This window comes from Hibiscus syriacus, unplaced genomic scaffold, assembly GCF_006381635.1.
Source record: "Hibiscus syriacus cultivar Baekdansim isolate YM2019G1 unplaced genomic scaffold, ASM638163v2 tig00110177_pilon, whole genome shotgun sequence".
Classification (NCBI taxonomy): Eukaryota; Viridiplantae; Streptophyta; class Magnoliopsida; order Malvales; family Malvaceae; genus Hibiscus; species Hibiscus syriacus.
In genome coordinates, this window is record NW_024062613.1 from 486,086 (window position 1) to 509,210 (window position 23,125).

The 23,125-nt window shown below is 33.5% G+C and overlaps 1 protein-coding gene and 1 pseudogene across 1 annotated transcript; both read left to right on the plus strand.

Annotated features, from left to right (window-relative positions):
- Positions 1-16,038: 16,038 nt before the first annotated feature.
- LOC120217037 (probable WRKY transcription factor 56) lies at positions 16,039-16,849 on the plus strand. The gene is made up of 3 exons (XM_039214262.1): positions 16,039-16,304; positions 16,390-16,539; positions 16,708-16,849. Exons 1-3 carry the CDS (start codon positions 16,039-16,041, stop codon positions 16,847-16,849), a joined length of 558 nt encoding a protein of 185 aa, XP_039070193.1.
- Positions 16,850-18,108: 1,259 nt separating this feature from the next.
- LOC120217054 lies at positions 18,109-22,891 on the plus strand (annotated as a pseudogene).
- The last annotated feature ends 234 nt before the right edge of the window (positions 22,892-23,125 follow it).

Sequence of the window (23,125 nt, forward strand, 5' to 3'; positions counted from 1 at the left end):
TCATATCAAATGAGCGTGTTAAAAAATCATTCAAGAGAAACATAACTCTTGAGGAGCTAATAACGAAGATTTCGAGGAAGATTCATGTTGGAAGTAACAGAAGAATGTCGTCGTTGCAGTACAGATTTCCAACATCATTGTTGCCATTAACTTATACAGCGTTCGAACTTTCGAACAATGATGATGTTCAAATGATGGTTGAAGCTCAAAGTAATTATTCAGACGCCGCTATTGAGATGTATGAACATTTTGTTTAAGTGCGTGCTGTTCGAGGACAATCTTTAAGCTCACAATATGGGCTGGCTGAACAAGTTGATAAAGTTGACAGCCCGACTACAATAATGTGTAATGATTTTAATGCCATAATGGGGAGACATTCATCCGCAACTCCTTACGATATATACCGAGGTGGGTCCACGAATAATCCGTATGGCAACACCGCGGATATGCCTTATCTCGGTGACTATGGATATTACTCATCAATAAATAATGGTGAGTTATCTTTAGGCATGGAGTTTTCAAGCAAAGAAGAAGCGATGATGGCTATCAAAAATTACAATATCCGTAATTCTATTAGTCCAGAGTCAACCGATCGACGACCGAAAAATATGTATGCTACTACGCCCGACGCAAAAAGGATGCAATTGGATGGTTCGCGTATCGAAAATGAAGAGGAAAAACAACATATGGGAACTAACAGTATACAACGGTCCTCACACATGTTGTGCTGGAGGGGTCAACCAAGATCATCCAAACTTGGACTCTGAAGTGATATGCCAAGCCATCATGCCCATGGTAAAAGCAAGCTCTCATATAGCTGTTACAGTGTTGATTTCAGCTATACAATCGTAGTATGGGTACACTGCCTCCTAAAAAAAGCTTGGTTGGCAAAACAAAATGCCATTGTCAAACATCATGGCGAATGTGATGCATCTTACAACGAACTTCCAGGTTGGTTTAGGCTGGTGCGGACGTTGAATCCTGGGATAATTGTGGACTTCGAAACCTCCTATGCATACCATAATGATCGAGTTCTTCGCGATCGATGCCAATTCTACCTGGTTTTTTAGAGTTACCCACAGTACGTTAATGCTGCCAAATACTGCAAGCCTGTGGTCCAGATCGACGGGACTTTCTTGTATGGAAAATACAAGCAAGTTTTATTATTGGCAGTTGTCCAAGATGGCAATCGCAATATTCTTCCAGTTGCTTTTGCTCTTGTCGAAGGAGAAGATACAGATTCTTGGGCTTTTTTTCTCTGAAATTTACGTGCACATGTTATCACGAGGGAAAAATTTGTGTCATTTCAGATCGCGGAGCTGGGATCAAAGAAGCAATCGAGTCTTTGGGTCCAATGAGGCAACCACCCTCCAACATAGGTATTGTCTCCGACATATTGTTGCGAACTATCATGGAAGGTACAAGAAGAATGATGAGCGTCAATTAATTGTGCGCATGGTAAATGAAAGCAAGTTAGTAAATTATACATTTTTTGATCATTTTAATTTTGCAAAGAAAGCAAGTTAGTAAGTTATACATTTTTTGATCAGGTTACGAACTACTTCCTCGAACGTTTGAATCAATGCTTCAAGATTTACGGGCGAAGAACGAGGAATGATACGATTACATCAGCCTCATCGATAAAGAAATGTGGACGAACATATGATGGTGGATATCAATATGGACATATGACGACCAACATGGCTGAGGCAATCAATTCAACCTTAAAGGGTGTACGTCACTTACCTGTAGCGGCTTTGGTAAAAACTATATATTTTCGTTTGGGGGCGCTTTTTGCGAAGCTCGAGGGACAAGCTCAAACCTGGATGCAAGGCGGTCATGTCTATCACCCTAGATTAGTTGCATATCTACAGAAAAAAATTATTGCATCAAATGGAATGTCTGTAACAAGCTTCTCTAGAAGGCATGAAATGTTTGTGTCACAAGTTGCCCCGACCTCTTCAAGGGATTGAAGTTGTGTCGTTAAGAGTAAATCTAAGGGACAGAGCGTGCGACTGCGGGTTTTTTCAAGCTCTAAAGTATCCATGCTCTCATGTGATAGCAGCTTGCTCACATACACGTCAAGACTATAACCATTTTGTGGATCCCGTATACCTACTATCTGAAGTTTTTAAGGTATACAAATTTGAGTTTCCCCCCAAAGGTAAAGACACAGATCATGATGAGGTTCAAGATTGGCTTCCAATTGTACCAAATCCAAGTTTATTGAGGGAGCGTGGTCGTCCAAAATCCAATCGAATTCATTGTGATATGGATATTCGAGAAAGATCTAGACAAGACAGAAGATGTGGCCATTGTAGAAACCCATGACACACTAGAAAAACATGTCCACTTCTGTTGTCATCAAGTAACAATTGATGAGAAAATGATGTATTTGTTTATCAAATAATAATTCTTGTATTTTAATTTGCATTTACTTCAAGTTAATGTCATTCGATAATCGCTGATGAAGATTAAAAAACGAACACAATTATTAAATTTTATCAAACTAATAACAATTTGATATTTAAATATAACAAACTTACAATAAGAATTAAATGGTAAATGATAACCAAATTACAATAACTGATATTAAATGGTAATAAACAAAATTAACTAAAATATATTAAAAAAAAGTCCAACAAATTTAACAAAATAAAGTAAGTATTAAATGAGAAATAATAAAAAATTACAATTAAACAAAATAAAGTAAATACAAATATAATAAAAAAATCTATCGATGCCTGCGTCGCGAATGTGTTCCGCATGGCGGTGGCTGTCGATCTCGAGGAGGAATTCTTCGTATCACTGATTCTGACTCCTCGTTGTCATCATCATCGTCATCGTCGTCGTCACCATCGTCATCGTCGTCGTCCGGAGCAGGTACATCAGGTTTATGAGGAGCTGATGACGATGAAGCACCTCTATAGAATAAGGACCCTGGAGGTGTATGAATGACTATCCCACCGGCATACGAAAACTGGGAAAACCCAGACATCGCTGAGTGTGAAAACTGTATAGGAGGTGTCTGTGCTACGGCCATGGGTGATGAGGATGAACCCGCCAAATATCTAGCATATGAACCCCAAGTCGGATATGCAAACATAGACCCATAATAGCCTCCAGGAGGGGTCATCTGTGACGGTGGCGGGGTCATAAAACCAGGTGAAGGTGGCGGTGGCGGAATCTGGTAATGGAAAAGCGATGGCGGCATCATATATAGCTGCGGCATCATATATGGTTGCAGTATCATATATGGCTGCGGTGGCTGTTGGGAAGGTCCTGTTGGTACAGCTGAGGATGAACCGGAAGCACCTGCTCTCCGTCCACGAGTCGGGGGACGATGGTACTGTGTCGGTGAATGTCTCTGTCGACGTCGTGGAAAGGTCTACCCTCGTGCATCCTCGGAAGTAGAAACGGTTTCCCATTACTGTTGAACCACTCGTAATAATCCTCAGCATACATCAAGAAGTCAGAAAAAATGGGCTCTCTACATGGAAAGCGCCGATGTCGATCCTCCCACAACACGACCCACTCATGATGCCTCACCAGCCAATCTGTATCTGTCTTGCCGCGTCTATCTAAGCTATGCAACTCGTCCATATTGCGAGGTACTTCCGGAATTGGTTGAAAATAACCAAACTTCCGGAGCACGCGATCAGTGGAGTGCCACTCGATGGTCGCATAACATATCAGAGGGACCATCGCCATCCAAACATCTAATGGACCTCTCAACTCAGGTGGGATCACCGCCCTCACATCATCAGTAGAATATGGCACCCATTCAAACTAAAACAAATAATATATAATTTTTATCAAAATAATAATCTAATTATATAACTATAATCTAAAATCGATTTTTAAACATTAAAATTCATACATGTGTGCCAGCCTTCTGATAATTTTTTTCTAAATCATCAGGTAGCTCCTGATAATTTTTCCTATCAGTAAACTATATATTCAAGGAAAAAAAATTGTTATACGCTGTATAAAATTATTAATATACAAAATCAGTTTTATAATTAGCTCAGAAGTAGTGGAAATACGAATGGGTTCTTCACAACGGGACATAAAAAGGACAATCGATACCATGCCCAAGACTGCAGTAGCAGGAGACATCCGCCGATAGATTACGCCTGTAGTCAGTGGCTCCACACATCTCCATGTACAGCAAAGCCAAAACTGTCGAGCCCCAACTGAATGATCTGGCGAGACGAAAATAGCTAAGATGTCGCAACCACATGCAGTGAACTAGGTTGCGCGATTTGTCCGGCATCAACAACCCTCCTATCAGCTGCAGTATGCATGCCCGTGCATACATCTTAACCTCATCCTCAGAAGCGTCCGCACTCAACTCCCGAAAATTGGCATATAACCAATTTAACGGTATCCTATCTCCGATAAAATTTTCCTGGACACGTCCTAGACTATCCCGATACAAAGTAGTCCAAGAACTGGAAGCTATCCCCGATATCACATCTCCATCCACCGGAAGCCCCAGGTGCATAGAAACATCCTCAAGCGTGATCGTGCACTCTCCGCACGGAAGATGGAATGTGTGGGTCTCCGGCCTCCACCGCTCTACTAAGGCATAAATCAGGTCTGGCTCTATCTTACAGTGACTCTGATATCTACCTATGTAACCGAATCCATCCTCTACTAAATACGGCAAGACATGGCTGTGTATCACTAACTTAAGATTCCTAATAAAATGATCTAATACACGGTCCTTCTCATAAAAATAAATAATTACAAAAATTAATTCTTAATCTAATAATCATGCATTAAATGAATCAACTAATTATTACTAATAATTTAAGTTAAATTAAAACGTTAAAATGTTACCGTATCAGCAAAGTGTCGAGATATTTAATTTTTAATCTAATAATCATGCATTAAATAAATCAACTAAATATTACTAATAATTTAAATTAAATTAAAACATTAAAATGTTAACGTATCAGCAAAGTATAGAGATATATGATTTCCATCCGAGCGAAGTAGACTGCCTTCCATTATATATCTGCAAAAGAATTATATTAGTAAAATATTAAATAAAGTAAAAATATAATAGTAAAAATATTATAAAATATACCTTAAAAAGAGAGTATTTGAGAGAAATTTAGAGAATTTGAGAGAATTTGGTGTGATAAAAGTGATTGAGAATTGGGGTATTTATAGGGAGGATGGGGACGTGAAGGGTTGGTAATTAGGGGTATAGCGCGCCCCCTGCACCGCGCTATATCCCACATGTCAGATATCCAGGTATAACGCAGATCAGGGGGCGCGCTATACCCACGTGGCGCCAGATCACCGTATATCGCGGGACAGAGGGCGCGCTATACCCACGTGGCACCAAATCAACATATAGCGCGGTGCAGGAGACGCGCTTTCCTGCTAAATGGTGTTAGATCGGAAAATATAGTTTGACCGGTATTAGATCGATAATAATACCGATCACCGGTGATATACTGAAAAAATAGCCCGAGAATTTAGAGCCCTAGGGATATGTTGAATAATCTAGCTGCCTTTAGGGATTTTCTCCTTAATGGATTTAACCAAGGATAAAAGAGAAGATAAACCCCGATAGGGGTCTTTGAGCCATTCCACAACTACCATACGGTCACATTCCATACAAAGGCAAAAACAGGTGTACCAATCAGAAGACTTAAAATAATCTAATATGATTTTTATAGCTAATAATTCTACTAATAATTCGGAACCAATGCCAGCTGGTAGCGAGAATTCTAGTAACGAAGTTCCATCATTGTTCCTAAGAATTCCACCAATGTCACACATACCTGTTGAAATGTTGCACGCTCTATCAATACTGAAGGTAAGGAAGTTAGGGGATGAGGATGCTATGAGACTAGTTGAACTGAAATGACAAGTTTGGTAATTTGAAGAGATAGATCAGCAGAGAGGTTGACCAAAAGGACAAGGTAGGAATGATAATTTGCCTTGAACCACCAGGCGACACGAGTTTTGACAGTAAAAGTAATTGAAAAATGTCTACCTTTTTGTTGAAAATAATGTCGTTTCTCATCTTCCATATAGATCGGATAATCGTGGGAGGAATTAAAAGCCAAATGAAGGAGCTACAATCACCACACCAGTGCCCTTCACAACAAGAAGGAAAGAGATGGGATTTTTAGGAGAAACAAAATGAATGCCCCAAAAGGCAGCCAACCGAGACCAAAAAACCCACGGAATAAAACAAGAGAAACATATGCTTCACATATTCTACATGTAGTAGACACAAGGGGCAAATGAGATTGTCACCGATAGGTATGCCTCTTTTAGCCAATTCAGATTTAACTGGAACGAGCCCATGCAATACCCTCCATACAAAGGCTTTCACTCTAAGTGGAGCATTACCCAATGAAACCAAAATTTTACGATTTAGAGCCTAGAAACTTTTCAATGATTGAACTGAGAAACACCTATCACTGACCCCTTCCACAACACCCAGTCACCTTTCATATTAGATCTAAAGTTTGAGCTCGTATTCCAAAACACATTCCATTGCAATTGTTCCCAATCAACAAGTCTTTGGGAACCAAAATCTGTTATGAACAAATAATACTGATAATTTTTATGAACAAATTTGAACTCTAGAAAATTTATACCTGTAGTATATTATGAGGTGTTTTTATTAGGAGACTAATGTTGTAATACATTGACATATTAGTGGATTACTTTGATAATTGTGATACTGATTAAATGTTCTTCTTAGCAGTTACTGATATGATAAGTAAGTTAGGTAGTTATAATTTTAAGGTATATTGGCAATGGTACCACTTTTAACTGACAATGACATCCTTGAAATGCTTAGGAATTTTCTTAGTGACTATTATGTTTATGTTCACATTTATTAGGAGACTAATGTTAGAATAGACTAAAATATTAGTGGATTACTTTAATAATTGTGATGCTGATTAAATGTCCTTCTTTGCAGTTACTGATATGATAAGTAAGTTGGGAATTAATTATACAATTAAGGTATATTGGTAAGTGTCAAACAATCCACTAGAGGTAAAACCACTTATAACCAAAAATGATATCCTTGAAATGCTTAGGGATTTACCTAGTAACCATTATGTTTATGTTCACATTTATTAGGAAACTAATGTTGGAATACACTGACATACTAGTGGATTACTTTGATAATTGTGATGTTTTTAAATGTCCTTCTTTATAGTTACTGATATGATAAGTAAGTTAGGAGTTAGTTATACTCTTAAGGTATATAAGCAAGTGTCAAACAATCCACTAGAGGTAAAATCACTCCTAATTGATAATGATATCCTTGAAATGCTTAGGGATTTACCTAGTGACCATTATGTTTACATTTATTTGGAAGAAATTATAGGAGACAATGAATATAATTAACATTGGGTTAGACATAATGAGCGTGAAATTTATGATGTTGAACTATCTGAGGTTAGGATAGAGTTAGAGTCAAACTCATAAGAAGATTCTGAGTATGAAACTCCACAGTGAAGCAATAATGAATATGACTTTACTAACAGTGAAAATGATTTTGAAAATTCAAAAGATGAAGTATGTGATGTGAATGTTGGGTTGGACAATGATAAAATGAAAATTGTGAGTGACTCTGAAGATGGATATTCTTACTTATTACACCGTACAAATAAGTCATATTCTGATGATCCACATAAGAAAGCTAGATACCCTGAATATAATAATATTATGGGTATTTCAAACTATAAATTAAAGGCTTGATTGATCTTTACTGATAAAATAATATTGAAAGAGACAATTTAGAATGTATGGTATTGAAAATAGATACAATGTCTAGTTTAAAGAAAATGACAACAAAAGAATCCAAGTAAAATGTAAGGCAGGGTGTCCTTAAGTTTTATGGGCATCTCTAATTAGCCCTAAAGATCCTAATGATGATACTTGACAAATTAAGTCACTACATGATAAACATACATGTCTTAAAGGGTTTTAAAATGCTAATATAACTACTACATGGATAACAAAACAATATTTAGAAACATTCTATGTTAATCTCAATTACTCAGTTAAGTCCCTTAAACAAGTTATGCGTAATGGTTATGGCATCATGGTATTTACATCTAAGTGTTTTAGAGCTAAGTGCATAGCATTTGAAAAGATGCATGGTAACTACGAAGAATAGTACACCAAGTTGATTACCTAAGTGAGCTTAGGTACATAAATTCAAGGTCAACCACTATATGTGACTTGAAGAGAGAGTATTTAAAAGGATTTATATTTGTATACAATATTGAAGGATGATTTCAAAGCATGGTGTATGCCAATTATAAGTTGGATGAGTGTCACCTAAAGGGTTACTATGGGTTCTTCTATTAGTTGTTGTTGGGGTTGATACCGACGACTCTATTTATCATTTAGCATTTACATTTATAGAGAGTGAGAATCAATCTTCTTGGTGTTAATTTTTAGAATTATTGGGTAATGATTTGGAGTTGAATGGTTCTCACATATTGACATTCATCATTAACAAATAGAATGTATTTATTCTGATGATTTTAACTTTTTGTTTATTGTGAATTAGTTTACTTTTGATTTCTAAAATTTTATTTTGGTGTGTAGGACTGATGGAAATTATGGTTGAATTCTACCCTAATGCAGAACATAAAACATGTTTGAGGTACTTATATACAAATCTTAAGACTAATGATCATCATAGTAGGAAATCATTCAATGACTGACTGTGGACGACTATTGTGACAACATATGTTAGGGAGTTCCAATCTTCCATGGAAGGAATGAATGTATATTTTATGGTCTAAGTATGTTATTTTATATGTATTCATGTTGATAAATATTGTAATCAACTTAAATTTTTCATGCAGTTTTTATTAGGAACATAAGTGACTGTCAGAAAAAAATCCTAAAGAGTAATCAAAATCACATTTTTTATTTTAGAGCCAAATCATATATGCTATTAAACAATCTTTGTGAGTGTTTCAATAAGGTGAATATAACAAATAACATTTTTATTTAAAAATACATTTTTAATGTAGTTGAACATTTTTTTCATTTTATGATTAGTTGATACTTGAAGCTAGAGACAAGACAATATATTGGTAGAGTTTATAGAACAATGTTTATACAAAGACCCGAAAAAAAAGGGATCAAGCTAATAAGTTTTGTAGGTCACTATTCCCTAACACTTAGAAGATCTTATGCAATGCAATATCACAAGCAAATATGTATAACTAGTTATTGCATACTATTAGTACTTATATGTTTTATTGTTATATTAATTGTTTATTTGTGTTATAAAGATATTGGCCCATTCATGTTGGTGGACCAATATTCCAAGTTTCATGTGGTCCTTCAAATTAATATTTTGTTAACATTGAAACTAGAATTTATTCTTGTAGAAAATGGAAACTATTATGTCAATTTAATTTTTTATTAATATAATATTCATTTTTTTATTTTTTATAATTAGTAATTATTTTTCCATGCAGACATTCCTTGTGTCTATTCAATTTCTGTCATAGTAATGAATCATGAAATACTAAAAACATTTGTTGATCAATGTTATTTACTGAAAATCCAAATAGACATATACTCTCATTTGATCAACCCAGTAAGAGGTTCTAATCAGTGGACTTCTGTTGAAACAATGGAGCTTATCCTACCACCTTCCTTGAGAAGTCCCCTAGGAATTTCACACAAAACAGAAAAAAAGAGGCTGATGAAGCAACCACTTCATACTGGTAAAGTGACAAAAAGGAGAGTTAAACTATTTTGTAGAAAGTGTGTGAATTTTAGACATAATGTCAAAACATGAAAGGGTCAGGTTGGTGGCAATGTCAAACTCCTCCAACAAACATTTGCTGTAAAAATATCATATATGCCACTAAGTTATACTTGAGACATTTTTGTAGCAGTTGAAATGTTTGTGATTGAATTTTTTCATTGCATTTAGAAGAAAAAATCAAGCTCCAACACTAAATCAAGTTGTTATGCAAAATCAAACAACTAGTTCAAGGTTACAACAATCTTCATGGGTCTATACTGTCAGATGAATGCCCACTTCCACTGTACCAATGAGTCGAGATAGTTGTGTCAGTCAGTCATCTTCTCGTCAATAAGCTCCAACACCAAATCAAACTAGGATGCAAAATCAAAGAATCATTCCAAGGCAACCACCTTCACAAGACCATACTGTTAGATGGATGTCTACCCCCACTGTTCACATGAGTCAAGATATTTCTGCCAGTCAGTCATATCCAAAGAGGCATAAGAATGATACTTGATTATGTTGGTATCATAGATTGTTTGATTTTTTTAGTAGTGCATTTGACCATACACACTTGACCATTGTGTTTTGATCAGTTGATATTGTAAAGGTTTTTTGTTGATAGCTGAAAATATCTTATATATGCTCAACGAATTGGTCTGGAAATGGTTTGTTTGTTTTTGTATATTGGTCAAACATATGAGTATGTCATATATTGGTCTGTAAATGAATGCAATTATATATTTTTTTGTATATTCTATTTCTTAAGACAAATTTAAATTTAGAAATTTAACATTTCATTAGTACTTAAAGCATAACATTGACAAAACAAGTTACATAGATAGCATCCTAAATCGGTCCCACAAAGAAGATAAGAAAAAAAGACAAAAAAAGACATCAAAATATTATCATAAATCACTCCCATAAAAAAGATAACAAAAGAAGATAGAAAAAGAAGACAACATAGTTAAATGATTATATTTTTCAATATCACTACTCCCACAAAGAAGACAACAAAAGACTAAAAATTCACTAAAATTTGTGTTTCCTTTGTTCATTCTCTATTGCTCCATTCTTTCTTAGAAGACCAACATAATAACTTATGATCGATATTTACTAGTGGATCATACCAGCAAAAAAACTTGCAAACCCTAACCCTTTCCATAATTTCCACAACTCCAAAATCTCCTACTAGGATCTTTCGTCGGTCCAACACGTTGTTAGCTTCGAACGAACTCCACAGAAGCACACTTGGTTCGTATTTTTTGCATCCATGTTTCGTTTTCAGCCTTCTCTTTACTCTTCTTTTTCCTTCGCTTTACTCTTTGTTTCTTCTATTTCATCAACCACTTTAGGGTTTTTAGAACGAGGAAATTTTGAAATAAGAAGATAGGGTTACTTTAAATAACAACAAAGGGAGTTTTTTTCTTATGTGGGATTCTAACGTGGTTTTATGCATATCCAACATGGAAATAAAAAAGGTTACGGAAAATTCACGTTAGACACGTTAGTTTTTTAACAGAGAGTAGTTTGATTGAAACATTTAAAAAATTAGATAGTCGAATTGATTAAAGTGAAATATTGGTGGTTAAAATAATTTTTAACCATAGTTAGGTGGTCACCGTGTATTTATCCTTTAAAATATTATTAGCTTGAACTATTTTGACTTTAATTATATTAGTAATTTTTTTATAACAATATAATATTTAAAAATATTCCTTTCATTTAAAAATATTCCTTTCATTTTTATAAAAGTAGTTTAAAATAAAAATATTCCTTACCAGCAGAAGTCTAAATGATAATTTATAAACCAAATAATAATAATAATATTTAAAAAAAGCCCATTACTACAGTTTCTAATTAGGTGTGCAAAATTACCCGATCCGGTGGACCCGACTTGCCGACCCGTCGACCCGATCTAAAAAAATGGGATAATTCTCTAAAAAAAATTACCTGGCCCGACATTTCTCGGGTCAGGCCCAGGTCACATAATCTAATTTTTCCGGGTACCCGAGTACCCGGTTAGTTTTTATTTTTTTAATTTTTTATATATAATTATATAAAATATAATGAATTATTTATATTATGAATTATTATATTTTGTATTTTGAACTTTTAAATTTTATGTTCGGATATTAGAGTATGTAATTCGAAGTTTCGAATATTTAAATTTGTGTATATCTTTTTTTAAATTAATAATTTAAAAATAAAAAATTAAAAACTGGGTATCGGGTACCAGATTATCGGATACCCACAAAATCCGAATACCCGATTACCGGATACCCGTAATAACCGGGTCAAGACACAGGCTGAAAAATCGTCAACCCGAAAATTTCAGTACCCGAAAATCGATACCCAGATTTGTACACCCCTACTTCTAACTGGGCCAGTTTGACAACAATTTCACGTAATTTTTTTTGTTTGAACTTTGTCAATCATTTGAGTGACGTAAAATTTCACGTTAAAAGATATTTTAATTTTTTTTCTTCTAAATCACATGTCACACTTTGGTCATTCATTGGTTCACCAATCGATGTTACTCATATTTGACGACAACAGTGAAAGATAATTAGTACCAAATTAGTCATATATTTTTTAAATGCCATATTACTGGATCAAATATATACCAAATTGATAAAAAAAAAGGTTAAAATATCACACACGATTCCATGGTTAAATTAATAAAATATATTCTCGAAAACCCACAATATTAAATAAGATTATAATTGAAAGGTTAAATCACTATTTAACTCCATTTTCGTCTAATGTGTATGGCATAATAAAAGAGCTCCAGAATTCTAATTAAGCAACCACGTTGCATGGGATTGATTTTACTGTGCGTTTGATTCACGGAATGTAAGATTATCAGGAATAAGATTACTGGGAATGTTGTATTTTGTGTTTAGTTGGTTTAGCATGAATGTAAAATTATCGTGTTATGTTAAAGGAATAAAAGATTATTGGAATATATATTTGACCAAATTGTCCTTATTATATATATTTTTTAACAAGTTGGAAAATATTTATATATTTTATTTAAAAAATTTAAATTCATAAAATTTATATAATTTTTTTTTACAAAATTAAAAATATAAAAAGATTTAATGAAAGGGTAAACTTTTATTTTAACTCCTGAACTTTATATAAAATGTTAATTATATAATTTTTTTGTAAATCTAAAATAGTTTAAGGATAAATTTGTAATTTAATCTTCGTAGAAATTTGATTATTCAATTACATAATAATGATATTTTTGAAAGAAATTTTTTTAAGGGCATTTTAGTCCAAAACGCCGGTAATCCACTATCGGTAATGTAAAATTACCGGGAATGACATTCCGACCAACCAAACGGGAGAATGTGGATTCCATTCCCATGAGAATCTCTTGATCAAACAGATGATAGAACGTTTCACACATGAATCATGATGTACAAAAATAATATTAAAACTACTAAACCAGTAATTTTACAGTACTAATCATATATACAATGATCAAACAGAGATTCTATATTATTTGTTAAAAGTCATATTTATAAAATTAAAAATATAAATTTATAAAATTTTATAAAAATAAAATTAGATCATCAATAATAAATACAAAAACACTCGAACTATATGATAAACAACTGTACTGAATATATCTCTTGATCTATGTATTTTTGGATAAATTTGTAAGTTGGGCGAGTAAGAGTGGACGAGGGAGATTTTTTTCAATGCCTTGTCAAGGAGGGCATGCATGCCTTTCTCATGCATGTTGTTGCTCCCAATCTCCGGTCTCCCCTCAGTATTTGCGCAATGCCAGTATTTTTACGAAACCACCACACCCACTTTACATTTTTTTAAAATTTTTAAAATCCAATTAACTTGGTAATTTCATTAATGGGTGTCCCAAATTTGGTCAACAAATTTGACGTGAAATGTTTACATAGATGCCAAATTGTGATTTTAGGATCATGTTTATTTTCACTAGTTCTTATTATTATAATTTCAACGAATTATGGTGATTTATTATCTTTTAATAATTTATATTTGAGCCGATGAGCGTTGGTACAATGGTTGAGATTCAAGAATTTGAGCTTGTAAGGTCAAGTTCGAATCCTATCACTATCAGTCTTAGTGGACAATCTGTAAATTTTTATGTAAATCCCAATTATAAAAAATAATTTATATTTGAGTAGCAATATATCAATGTTTACATATTGTGAGACAAGATTTGAGTAATTTAGATAGTTTTAATTTTTTTTTGAAAAAAAATTCTAAATCTTAATCATAACCTTACTTAGAGGAGAGGAGATTTAAAGAAATATAAAAAAAATAAAAATAAACAACTTAATCATTTGACTAAATATACTTACTTTAGACTGGTTTAATTTTAAAATTATATTACAGATTAAGATAAAATACATTTAATGATTTTGTCATTATGTTTTAATTTAAGAAATAGAGGTAAATATATCATTAAATATCAATTACAATGATAAGATAAATTATAAATTTAACAATATTATTGAAAAATAACTATAATTTATGAACATGAATTATAAAATAACATAAAAATAAAAACATATATTATATAAATACTGATCCATTTTAAAAGTTATTTGTGTTAACATTTTCTGTGTTTTTCATAATATATTTTAGGTAAATGGCCTTATAAATCCAATGTAGAGCCAAATTATTTGTTTACATGTTACTTACATTACTTTTCATTTGCAGAATATCATAAAATAATATACAAATTTTGTAGGTTAATAATTAAGTTTACATAAATCTTAATATCTTCTCTTTCATTCTATTATATAAATAAATATGTTTAAATTATTTTTAATTTTTATCATGTGCCAATATCATGGAGTGACAAATAGCAGTTTTTAGTGGGACAACCCTCCACTTTTTAAATGAAGAAGAAAGCACAGCGGAATTGCGGAAATAATAATCTGCTTCAATTCCCCAAAAAAGCCTGCTCCAAGCATAAATATTAAAGGATAAATATATCTTTTGATAACTGATCTTGTTTATAAGACTCAATTTAGTACTTAAATATTTTTTCAATTAATTATCTGAATTTGACTTTAGCGTTTAATTTGATACCTAAAGGTTTTTTCTGTTCAATACGACAACTAAACTTGGCTTATTTGTTAAGATTGACACTTGAACTTGACTTTTTAGTCTAAATTGGTACTTAAGGTGGTAAATGACTTGTTTAAATCATAAAACCAATTCTAAATACCAATTTGAACCAAAAATATTAAGTTCAAGTACCTAGTTGAAAAGCAAAAGGTTAGGTAGGAAATTGAAACTTGAGGCCAAGTTCTGGTACTTAACTGAAAAAAAAAGTTTAAGGAACAAATTGAATCTAGTGGCCATGTTTAGGTACCAAAATGTATATTTACCCACATCAAAGAATAGTTTGACCGAAAAGGTATTGCTGGTAGTATTTCTCAAGTTTGGTATTATATAGCCACATGCAGTGGATTCATCCAAGACTCTGAGTCAATTGAATGGGGATACCTTCCCACTTCTCTCTCTATCTCTGAGTTTGACATCTTTTTCACACTCCTCTGGTCTTTGATTTGGAGACTCGAAAAAAAATTGTCATTTTCATTACGGTGGAGACAGGGCAGGCAGAGCGGAGCAAGAACTATCATCTTATTTTTGCTCATTAATCTGTTTTTTTTTTGTAATTAGTTTTATTATTTTTTATTAAATAATGATAAATACATTTAATTAAGTAAACACTGGAGACATATTCTGTACTTAAACAATTAGATTTATAATTTTTTATATAGTTTTGGTTATAATATAATATTTGTTTAAAAAATCTTAAACATTTTATAAAAGAAAAATAAAATTGTATATTTTTATTTCTGAACAATTCCTACTTAAAAGAGAGGAAGAAGAATTTTGATTATAATGAGTATCAAACTCATAACTTAAAAGAGAAGGAAAATATTAATTAAGAACTTTTAATCATCTACTCTAAAAGAATTGTTGGTATAAGTGTGTGTAAATCACAATTAAGGTGATATATTTTATTCGTAGGTCACAAAACATTGTAAGGCAAAAGTCTGAATACGTGGAAGTTTGAATGTGGATTGATTTCTTCTACAAGGAAGTTCCCATGAAACCTCTTTAAAACAAAGATATGAACATTTCCTTTTACGATATACATGGGTAGAGTCCAAAGCTCTCTCATTTTAAAGTTGGTCGAAAACCAAAGAAATTTCCAACTCCTTTCATTTTCCATTCACACCTTCTAATACTCCAATATGTCAAGCTCCAACATCACCACCACCATCTTCCTCGCACCATCTTCAACCCCAAACCCTATTTGCACTCACACCATGGAGCTCAACAGTCATCAGCTAGACTTTGAGGATCTCCTACTTCTACCCGATCAGCCCCAAACTTGTACGGGAACTGCCTCTAGCTCTTCTGATCTTAAACCCTACACTACTCTTTCTCCAGTCAATGGTGGATTCTGGGCCTGGCAGGTTCCAAGCAACAGCGCACGTGTTGATCATATGTTGCCGACGTAAACGAATCTCCTTCCTGTATTTACGTAGTTTGATTTTTATTCTTCTTTATTTGATCACTGATTCTGGTTTTTTGATTTGCAGAAATGAGGGTTATGAGAAGACGATGGAGAGTGAGGATGCGGAGAAGTTTAAAATCGCCTTCAGAATCAAATCTGGACTTGAGGTGATGGATGACGGATACAAATGGAAAAAATATGGGAAGAAAAAGATTAAGAATAACCCTAATCCAAGGTAATCCGGGGTTCATGTAGATTTATTAATGATACCCATTTTCGTAAGGTTCGAGTTAGAGCAGGCATGTAATTCAGTTTCATCATCATCAATCATCATTTGTGCTTGCAGTTTGTTAATATATATGTATAATTATTAATGGAGTAGCTAAGGATTATTTTTATGCAGGCACTACTACCGGTGCTCAAGGGAAGGATGCAAGGTGAAGAAAAGGGTGGAAAGGGAAGGAGAAGATGGGGTGTTTGTGATAACAACATATGAGGGGAAGCATAACCATGAAAGCACTGCAACTTTTACCAGCGGCGTTTGATATTTCTCGTACCAATTATTAATGCCTTAGATCTTTATTAATACTCTTCATGAACCCTAAGCTATATAACTGAAACATTGCTACATACACTACTGCATGCATGGTATTAGTATCACAAATGTTTGCTCAAGTTCTTTGTTCTTGTTTGAAAAGTATTTTAATAAAATAACTTTAAAATTGTATATCTATAACTTTGATTTTTTATAACTTAATAAATGTTGATCTTGTATAAATAACATAATGAATACATAAAAAATTGTAACTGATCTTAAACCATTTAAGTAAATATGAAGAAAGTGTGCTATATATTATCATTTGTTTTAATTTTTAATAATTAAACCAAATTTGGAGATAGAATAATTTGATAAGTATTACCAAGTGTTCGTTGTAATAATAACACATATTTTATTTTTTAAAAAGTCATATTTAAACATATTTGTTCTTTTATTTGTTGATGATATGCTCCTTTTTACGAAAGCATCGTCCGAGCAAATAAAGGTTATTCGATCGGTGTTATCCAAATTTTGCATACTCCTGGACAGAGAGTTAGTATTTCGAAAACCACAATTGCTTTTTTTAAAATGTTCCTAATGAGAAGCGTGAAGAAATCAGTGCTGTTTTTGGTTATAGAATAGTAACTGATCTGGGAAAATACCTGGGGTGTTCTCTTGTTACATGACCGTGTTATAACAACAGCCTCGTATCAATATTTGATTCAGATGGTTCGAGAGAGATTAAATGGATGAAAAATGCGTTCACTTTCGATTGCGGGGAGGGTCACGCTTACGATATCTTTCCTTACCGCACCTGTTTATACAATGCAGTCGACTGTTCTTCCAAGACGGGTATGTAATGAAATAGAGAGCATTTTAATGAAGTTTGTTTGGGGTAGTGAAGATGGTCAGAGAGGTGTTCACCTTGTTAAATATATTAAATATATTTTAATTTATTAAAATTAAGATCAAATTGATACAATATATAAGTAAAAATGACCAAATGTATAATTACCCCAATTTTTTTAACTGCAACGTCAGTTTCTCCGTTGAATATTAACAATAAGTGGTTTAATTGAATGTATTTAAATAGTTAAGTGATCTGATTAATATAATTTCAACAATGGTGGTGAAAATAGAAAAGAGAAATAGTTTTGCAGTCACTGGTATAGTTTAGCCATTATATATATATATATATATATATATATATAGGTGTAATAAAAAAACAGAGGCGATACCTTACCGCGAGGGAGACCGGATCAAATAAACCACACCTTGTTTTCCTTTTCTTTTTTAAAAATTCTCCTCAATTGTCAAATTCAAACTGCTGCTAAGATCTATGTCTCTTTCGCATTGAACTCAATCCAAATATAAAAAGGGAAAAGAACATAATCTGCTTTCATTTTCTTTCGCTGTTTGGATTGTACAAATATAAGTTTAGTTGGGAGGGGAGGCAGAAAATTGCAACGGAAAAAACATGGAGGCAGCGCTGGGACTGATGCGAAGAATGCCGCCTCGCCACTCCGAGAAAACGCTTTCCGCTCTTTTAAGCCTTTTTCCTGGCCACTCCTCCGATCTCCTCTTTCAAGTCGATATCCCTCTCCAGGTCTCTCCCTTTCTCTTTCCTTTTTTTTTAATTTCTTCATTTCTGGAGATTTCTCTCTTCAATCTTGCTCGAATTGGTCATTTCCTAGGTTTTATTTCTGTTTTTGAAAACGATTTAATAATGTATTTGGTAGTTTGTTTGGTTAAAAATGGAGTAAACATTGAATTGTCAATTGTTTTAGTGTTCGTTCTCCCCCCAAGAAAGCCATGTTGATATCATTAAGGAAAATGTACTATGAAAGATAGTTAAGTATTAGATTTTCAGCCAAAATCTATCCGGAGTTGCTTTTTTTTTTTTACCTTTGCCGTTGGAACCCAAAGGAAAGAGCAAAATATGCGTTCTAAAACTAAAGCAATGTCATTTTTTTAGAAAATAACAACTTATTGATCTTGCATATCTGTGTGCGTACGTTATAATGTGTTTTATTTAAGGTTTGGTTAGTTCAAGTTTTAAAGTGAAAAAGGGCTGAACATTTATTTATTTATGACAAGTTTTAAAATTTTGTGTCTTGTAAAGATATTCTTGATGTTTTATATGCATTCTTCACTCTATGCTAGTTCAAAGTCATGGCATCCTCTTTGAACGTTTAAAGTAATGCATTTCACCGTTTTTCTGTTGGCTACTTAGTTTCTTAAGGTTGTGATGAAACAAATTTATTTAGCCATTGTTTTCAAATGATATTCTCTTTTCCCGTGTATTGGGAGGAACCAAGGAACTTGACCAAATAAACGGTTTGGGATTGAGTATCTTTGTCGTCTTTCTCATTTTCCCACTGACTGCATGAACTTAAATTGTTCTCCAAGAGACGCCCTTGTTTGATGGTTGCATATTAAAAGCTCATTATAATGGTCTTGATTCATAAATATCATAGAAAATTCCTATAAAAAAAAATATCATAGAAAAAATTATTCCTGTGTTTGAATGTTTATTCATCATTCATAAAAATTGCCATGTTATAGATCCCTAAGTTTACTTTAATATTTGTCTACGAAGCTGTCAGCTTTCTTTTTTGCACTGTTCTCAAATCAAATAACATAGGCTGTTGTTGTTTTAGTTTCATATCATAAATAATCAGCCCTTTACTGGAATTTTTCAATTTCCCTTTGCTAGTATTTGATTCTGCGGTATTGGGTACCCTCATGCCAACTTGTTACATGCAACCTTATTCACTGATATATATGTGTTTTATTACCAGAGAAGTTTTGTTGATCTCAAACATATTACAACAATTTCGTTTTGTTCCCTTAATTTGGATGAATAAGTTGATTTGATTTTCACCTTAACAAAATGATGATTAGATTTTCATATTTTCCTTTGAAACAGGTTTTATCTGATGTGGACAGTGGGCAGAAGCTCATTTTGTGCGAATACAACAGAGACGCTGATTCTTTCAGGTAGCTTTACCCTTCTGATTAGTCTATCAGTACATAGATTATATATACCATGAACTTAATTTTCCCTCTCCTATTGTAGCCTAAGCTCTTGTAAGCTGTTTTTGTGTTCTTTCCTGATTGAATTTTGTTTTGATTTAAAATAATGGAAAGTAAGGTCCCTTCTCATTTATCTTGCCTAAACGATAATGGTTATGTTAACAATCTTTTAGAGGGTTTATTTTTATTGTCTCTTAATTTTTAGATTCAAATTTGGTGAGGATTATCAATAGTTACCTATGTTGGGTCTGTCCCTAAATCTTTATAGAAGCTTGCACGTATAATCCATAGCACTGTACACATTTATAGATATTGGCCACTCCTGGGAGATTTTCCTCCAGAATGTTTATGTAAAACAGTTGTATATTTTTTATGGTGGAAGAAGCTTGCATGTAAATCTAGAAAACTGCACATATCACCATGATGTTGAATAAACATTATGAAATATTAGAATTATGCCACAGTGATTTCTGTCAAGTTTGTGTGTATTTGCATGTTCATTATCTATAAGAAATGAATTTGCACATATAATTTGCTCAAACTTAACACAAATGCTCAATCCAGAATTTGAATTCTTTCAGTCAGTACTCCCTGTTTGAGCTGTTAGTGAATCATGTCAGCAGCAAATCAATCTTACATCAAATGCTTCCTTCAGTTTCATGTCACATATGATGCTTTAACGCCATCTTTTGAGTTACATTGAGCTTCTTTTTACTTGAAGAGTAGCAATTTTCATTTATAATTAATCTTTGTGACTAACCCTAAATTTGTGGTTTTCTTTTGTGCAATTGTACTGCTTGTAGATCACCTTGGTCAAACAAATACCATCCACCATTGGAAGATGCTCCTCATCCATCTTCAAAGTTGAGGCAATTGGAAATTGAAGCTAACGAAATCTTTACGGTCTACTGTGACCAGTGAGGTTCTTACTTATGTCGTGCATTGTTTATTAATTTTCTATTAGTGTGGGTTTGATTACAATTGACCTCTATTCTGTTTCATGCTTTTCTTTTTATTGTGGTTGGATATTGGGTTTTAAGGTGTAGCTCCATCAAGTTGGATTTTTTAATGCATTTATTGTATGCAATATATATTTTTTAAATTATTTGTTTATGTTTAACTAATTACACAATAGGTATTATGAAGGTGGCATCTCATCTGTCTATATGTAGGAAGATGACAACGAAGGTTTTGTAGCCTGCTTTTTGGTAAAGAAAGGTAAGCAGATTATTTTTCCCCCAAATAAAGCCCGTAACCATTGTTAGTCCTTCTGATATGCTATCCTTGACTTTTGGAGAAAGATGGCTCAAAGACTGGGCAAGGGAGAAGAGGTTATTTAGAGGAGGGAACTTGGGATGCTATTCACGTTGTAGAGGTGAATTCAATGGCTTTATACAATTAGGGATGTAGAACTTTCATTCTTATCTCAGGTCTCTCTTTCCCCTTCTCTTTCTTTCTTCCTTCCTTCTTCTTCTTCTTCTTATTATTATTATTATCTGTTTACTCTTTATTCCCCTATGGACAGTAAGCTTGTTACTTTATTCTGCATTCTCTTGCTAATGTTGCACTCTAACCTTTGATTTAGGTTGGACCAGAAGAAGAATTTACCTGATATTGCTTGACTAGTACAGTCATACTGTCTTTGACTACATATGATGTGTCATCAGGCACTTTCAGTTTGTCTGGATCTATCAGACGACAGGTAATTTGTGGGATTTTCTAATAACATGTAGAGTTTAAGATTTCACCTTGTGGAAAGCAAATAAACTGCTGGAGAATGCAGCTTTATGTCACTGAACGTGGTTTGTACTCCATAGATACTTCAACTCTTTTTTACTATCCATTACTATCTTTTCAATTTTGGAAACACTGGGATGTGGAAACAGGTTTAGGAAGTTCTTGATCACCAAATGCCGTTGAATTGATGATCTTGGATGTCGCAAGCGATGATTGGTTAGATCTATCAGAAAAAAAATGGTTCATAACTAGTATTGATCATTTGAAATCCGAGAATGGAACTATGTTGCTTGGACTTGGGTGTAAGTGTCAAATACGGGTATATGTTGGACATAAGTTAGATATGGGTGTTTCAACAAAAGTGAGGAGTCAGATAAACATAACTCCTGGGCGCAATAAACTTAGATACAAAGTTGTTTGCGAATTGCCTTTGTAAAGTTAAATATCAGAATTTGAATTCTTTCAGTCAGTACTCCCTGTTTGATTTGTTAGTGAACCATGTCAGCAGCAAATCAATCTTACCTCAAATGCTATTCCCTCAGTTTCATGTTTCATGTGACGCTTTAAGGCCATCTTTTGAGTTTCATTGAGTCCCTTTTTACTTGAGTCTTAAAACATGGTGTCCAATTTGGTTTTTATTGTTTGATACTGATGTGTTATGGACTGAGCGGATATTGTTTAGTTAATGTATTTACATTACAGTTCCCCTAAGGCTTATCATCCTTCCCTCCCTATGGCTTATCATCCTTCCCTTGTTTCTGCACTCAAATGTGAAGTTCCGGTCAAGGTCTAAACGACCCTTATCACCTGTTACCTTTTTTGTCCGTAGATGAATATGAACCTCCCAGTAGCCGATGGTCATCTTTCTAACATGGGAAAGATGATAGAAGAAATGGAGGGTAAGCTCCGGAACTCATTGGATCAGGTGCGTCTACTACATTATCTGAACTGCCTTTGCATGTTTGAACATTGATAATTTTGAGTTTGGTACTACGGGCCAAAATATTTACATATTTTGCAGGTCTACTTTGGAAAGACGAGAGAGATGGTTTGCAATTACGGCCGTCTAATGATGTGGTGCAGATGAGATTGCCTACCAGTTGATGTGGGTTTAATGCCATCTGAAGTTGAAGTTCGTGTCATGTTTGCTTTACTCGAGTGACCTCAGAATATTCTGCGTATGGGATATATTCAGATCAATGCAAATGACTGTATGTATGGTTGACTTATTTTGACTCTGCTTTTATAACAATACATGATGTGTTCTTTCTGATGAGTTTTTTTTGGTTAATAACATCTCCATCTACAAATGACCATCATTTCAGGCAACATCGCACAACTAAAACCTTATACTTGAAAATTATTCCTTCATTGGCGAAAAAAAGAAAGCCCCTCAATCTCCACTAAAAAGGGTGTTCAACAAACGAAAAAAAAATAAAATAAAAGCATACATAATATTGTTATGTAGCTTGAAGCATTTGACTCGGCCAAATATACGACTGCAAGCCGA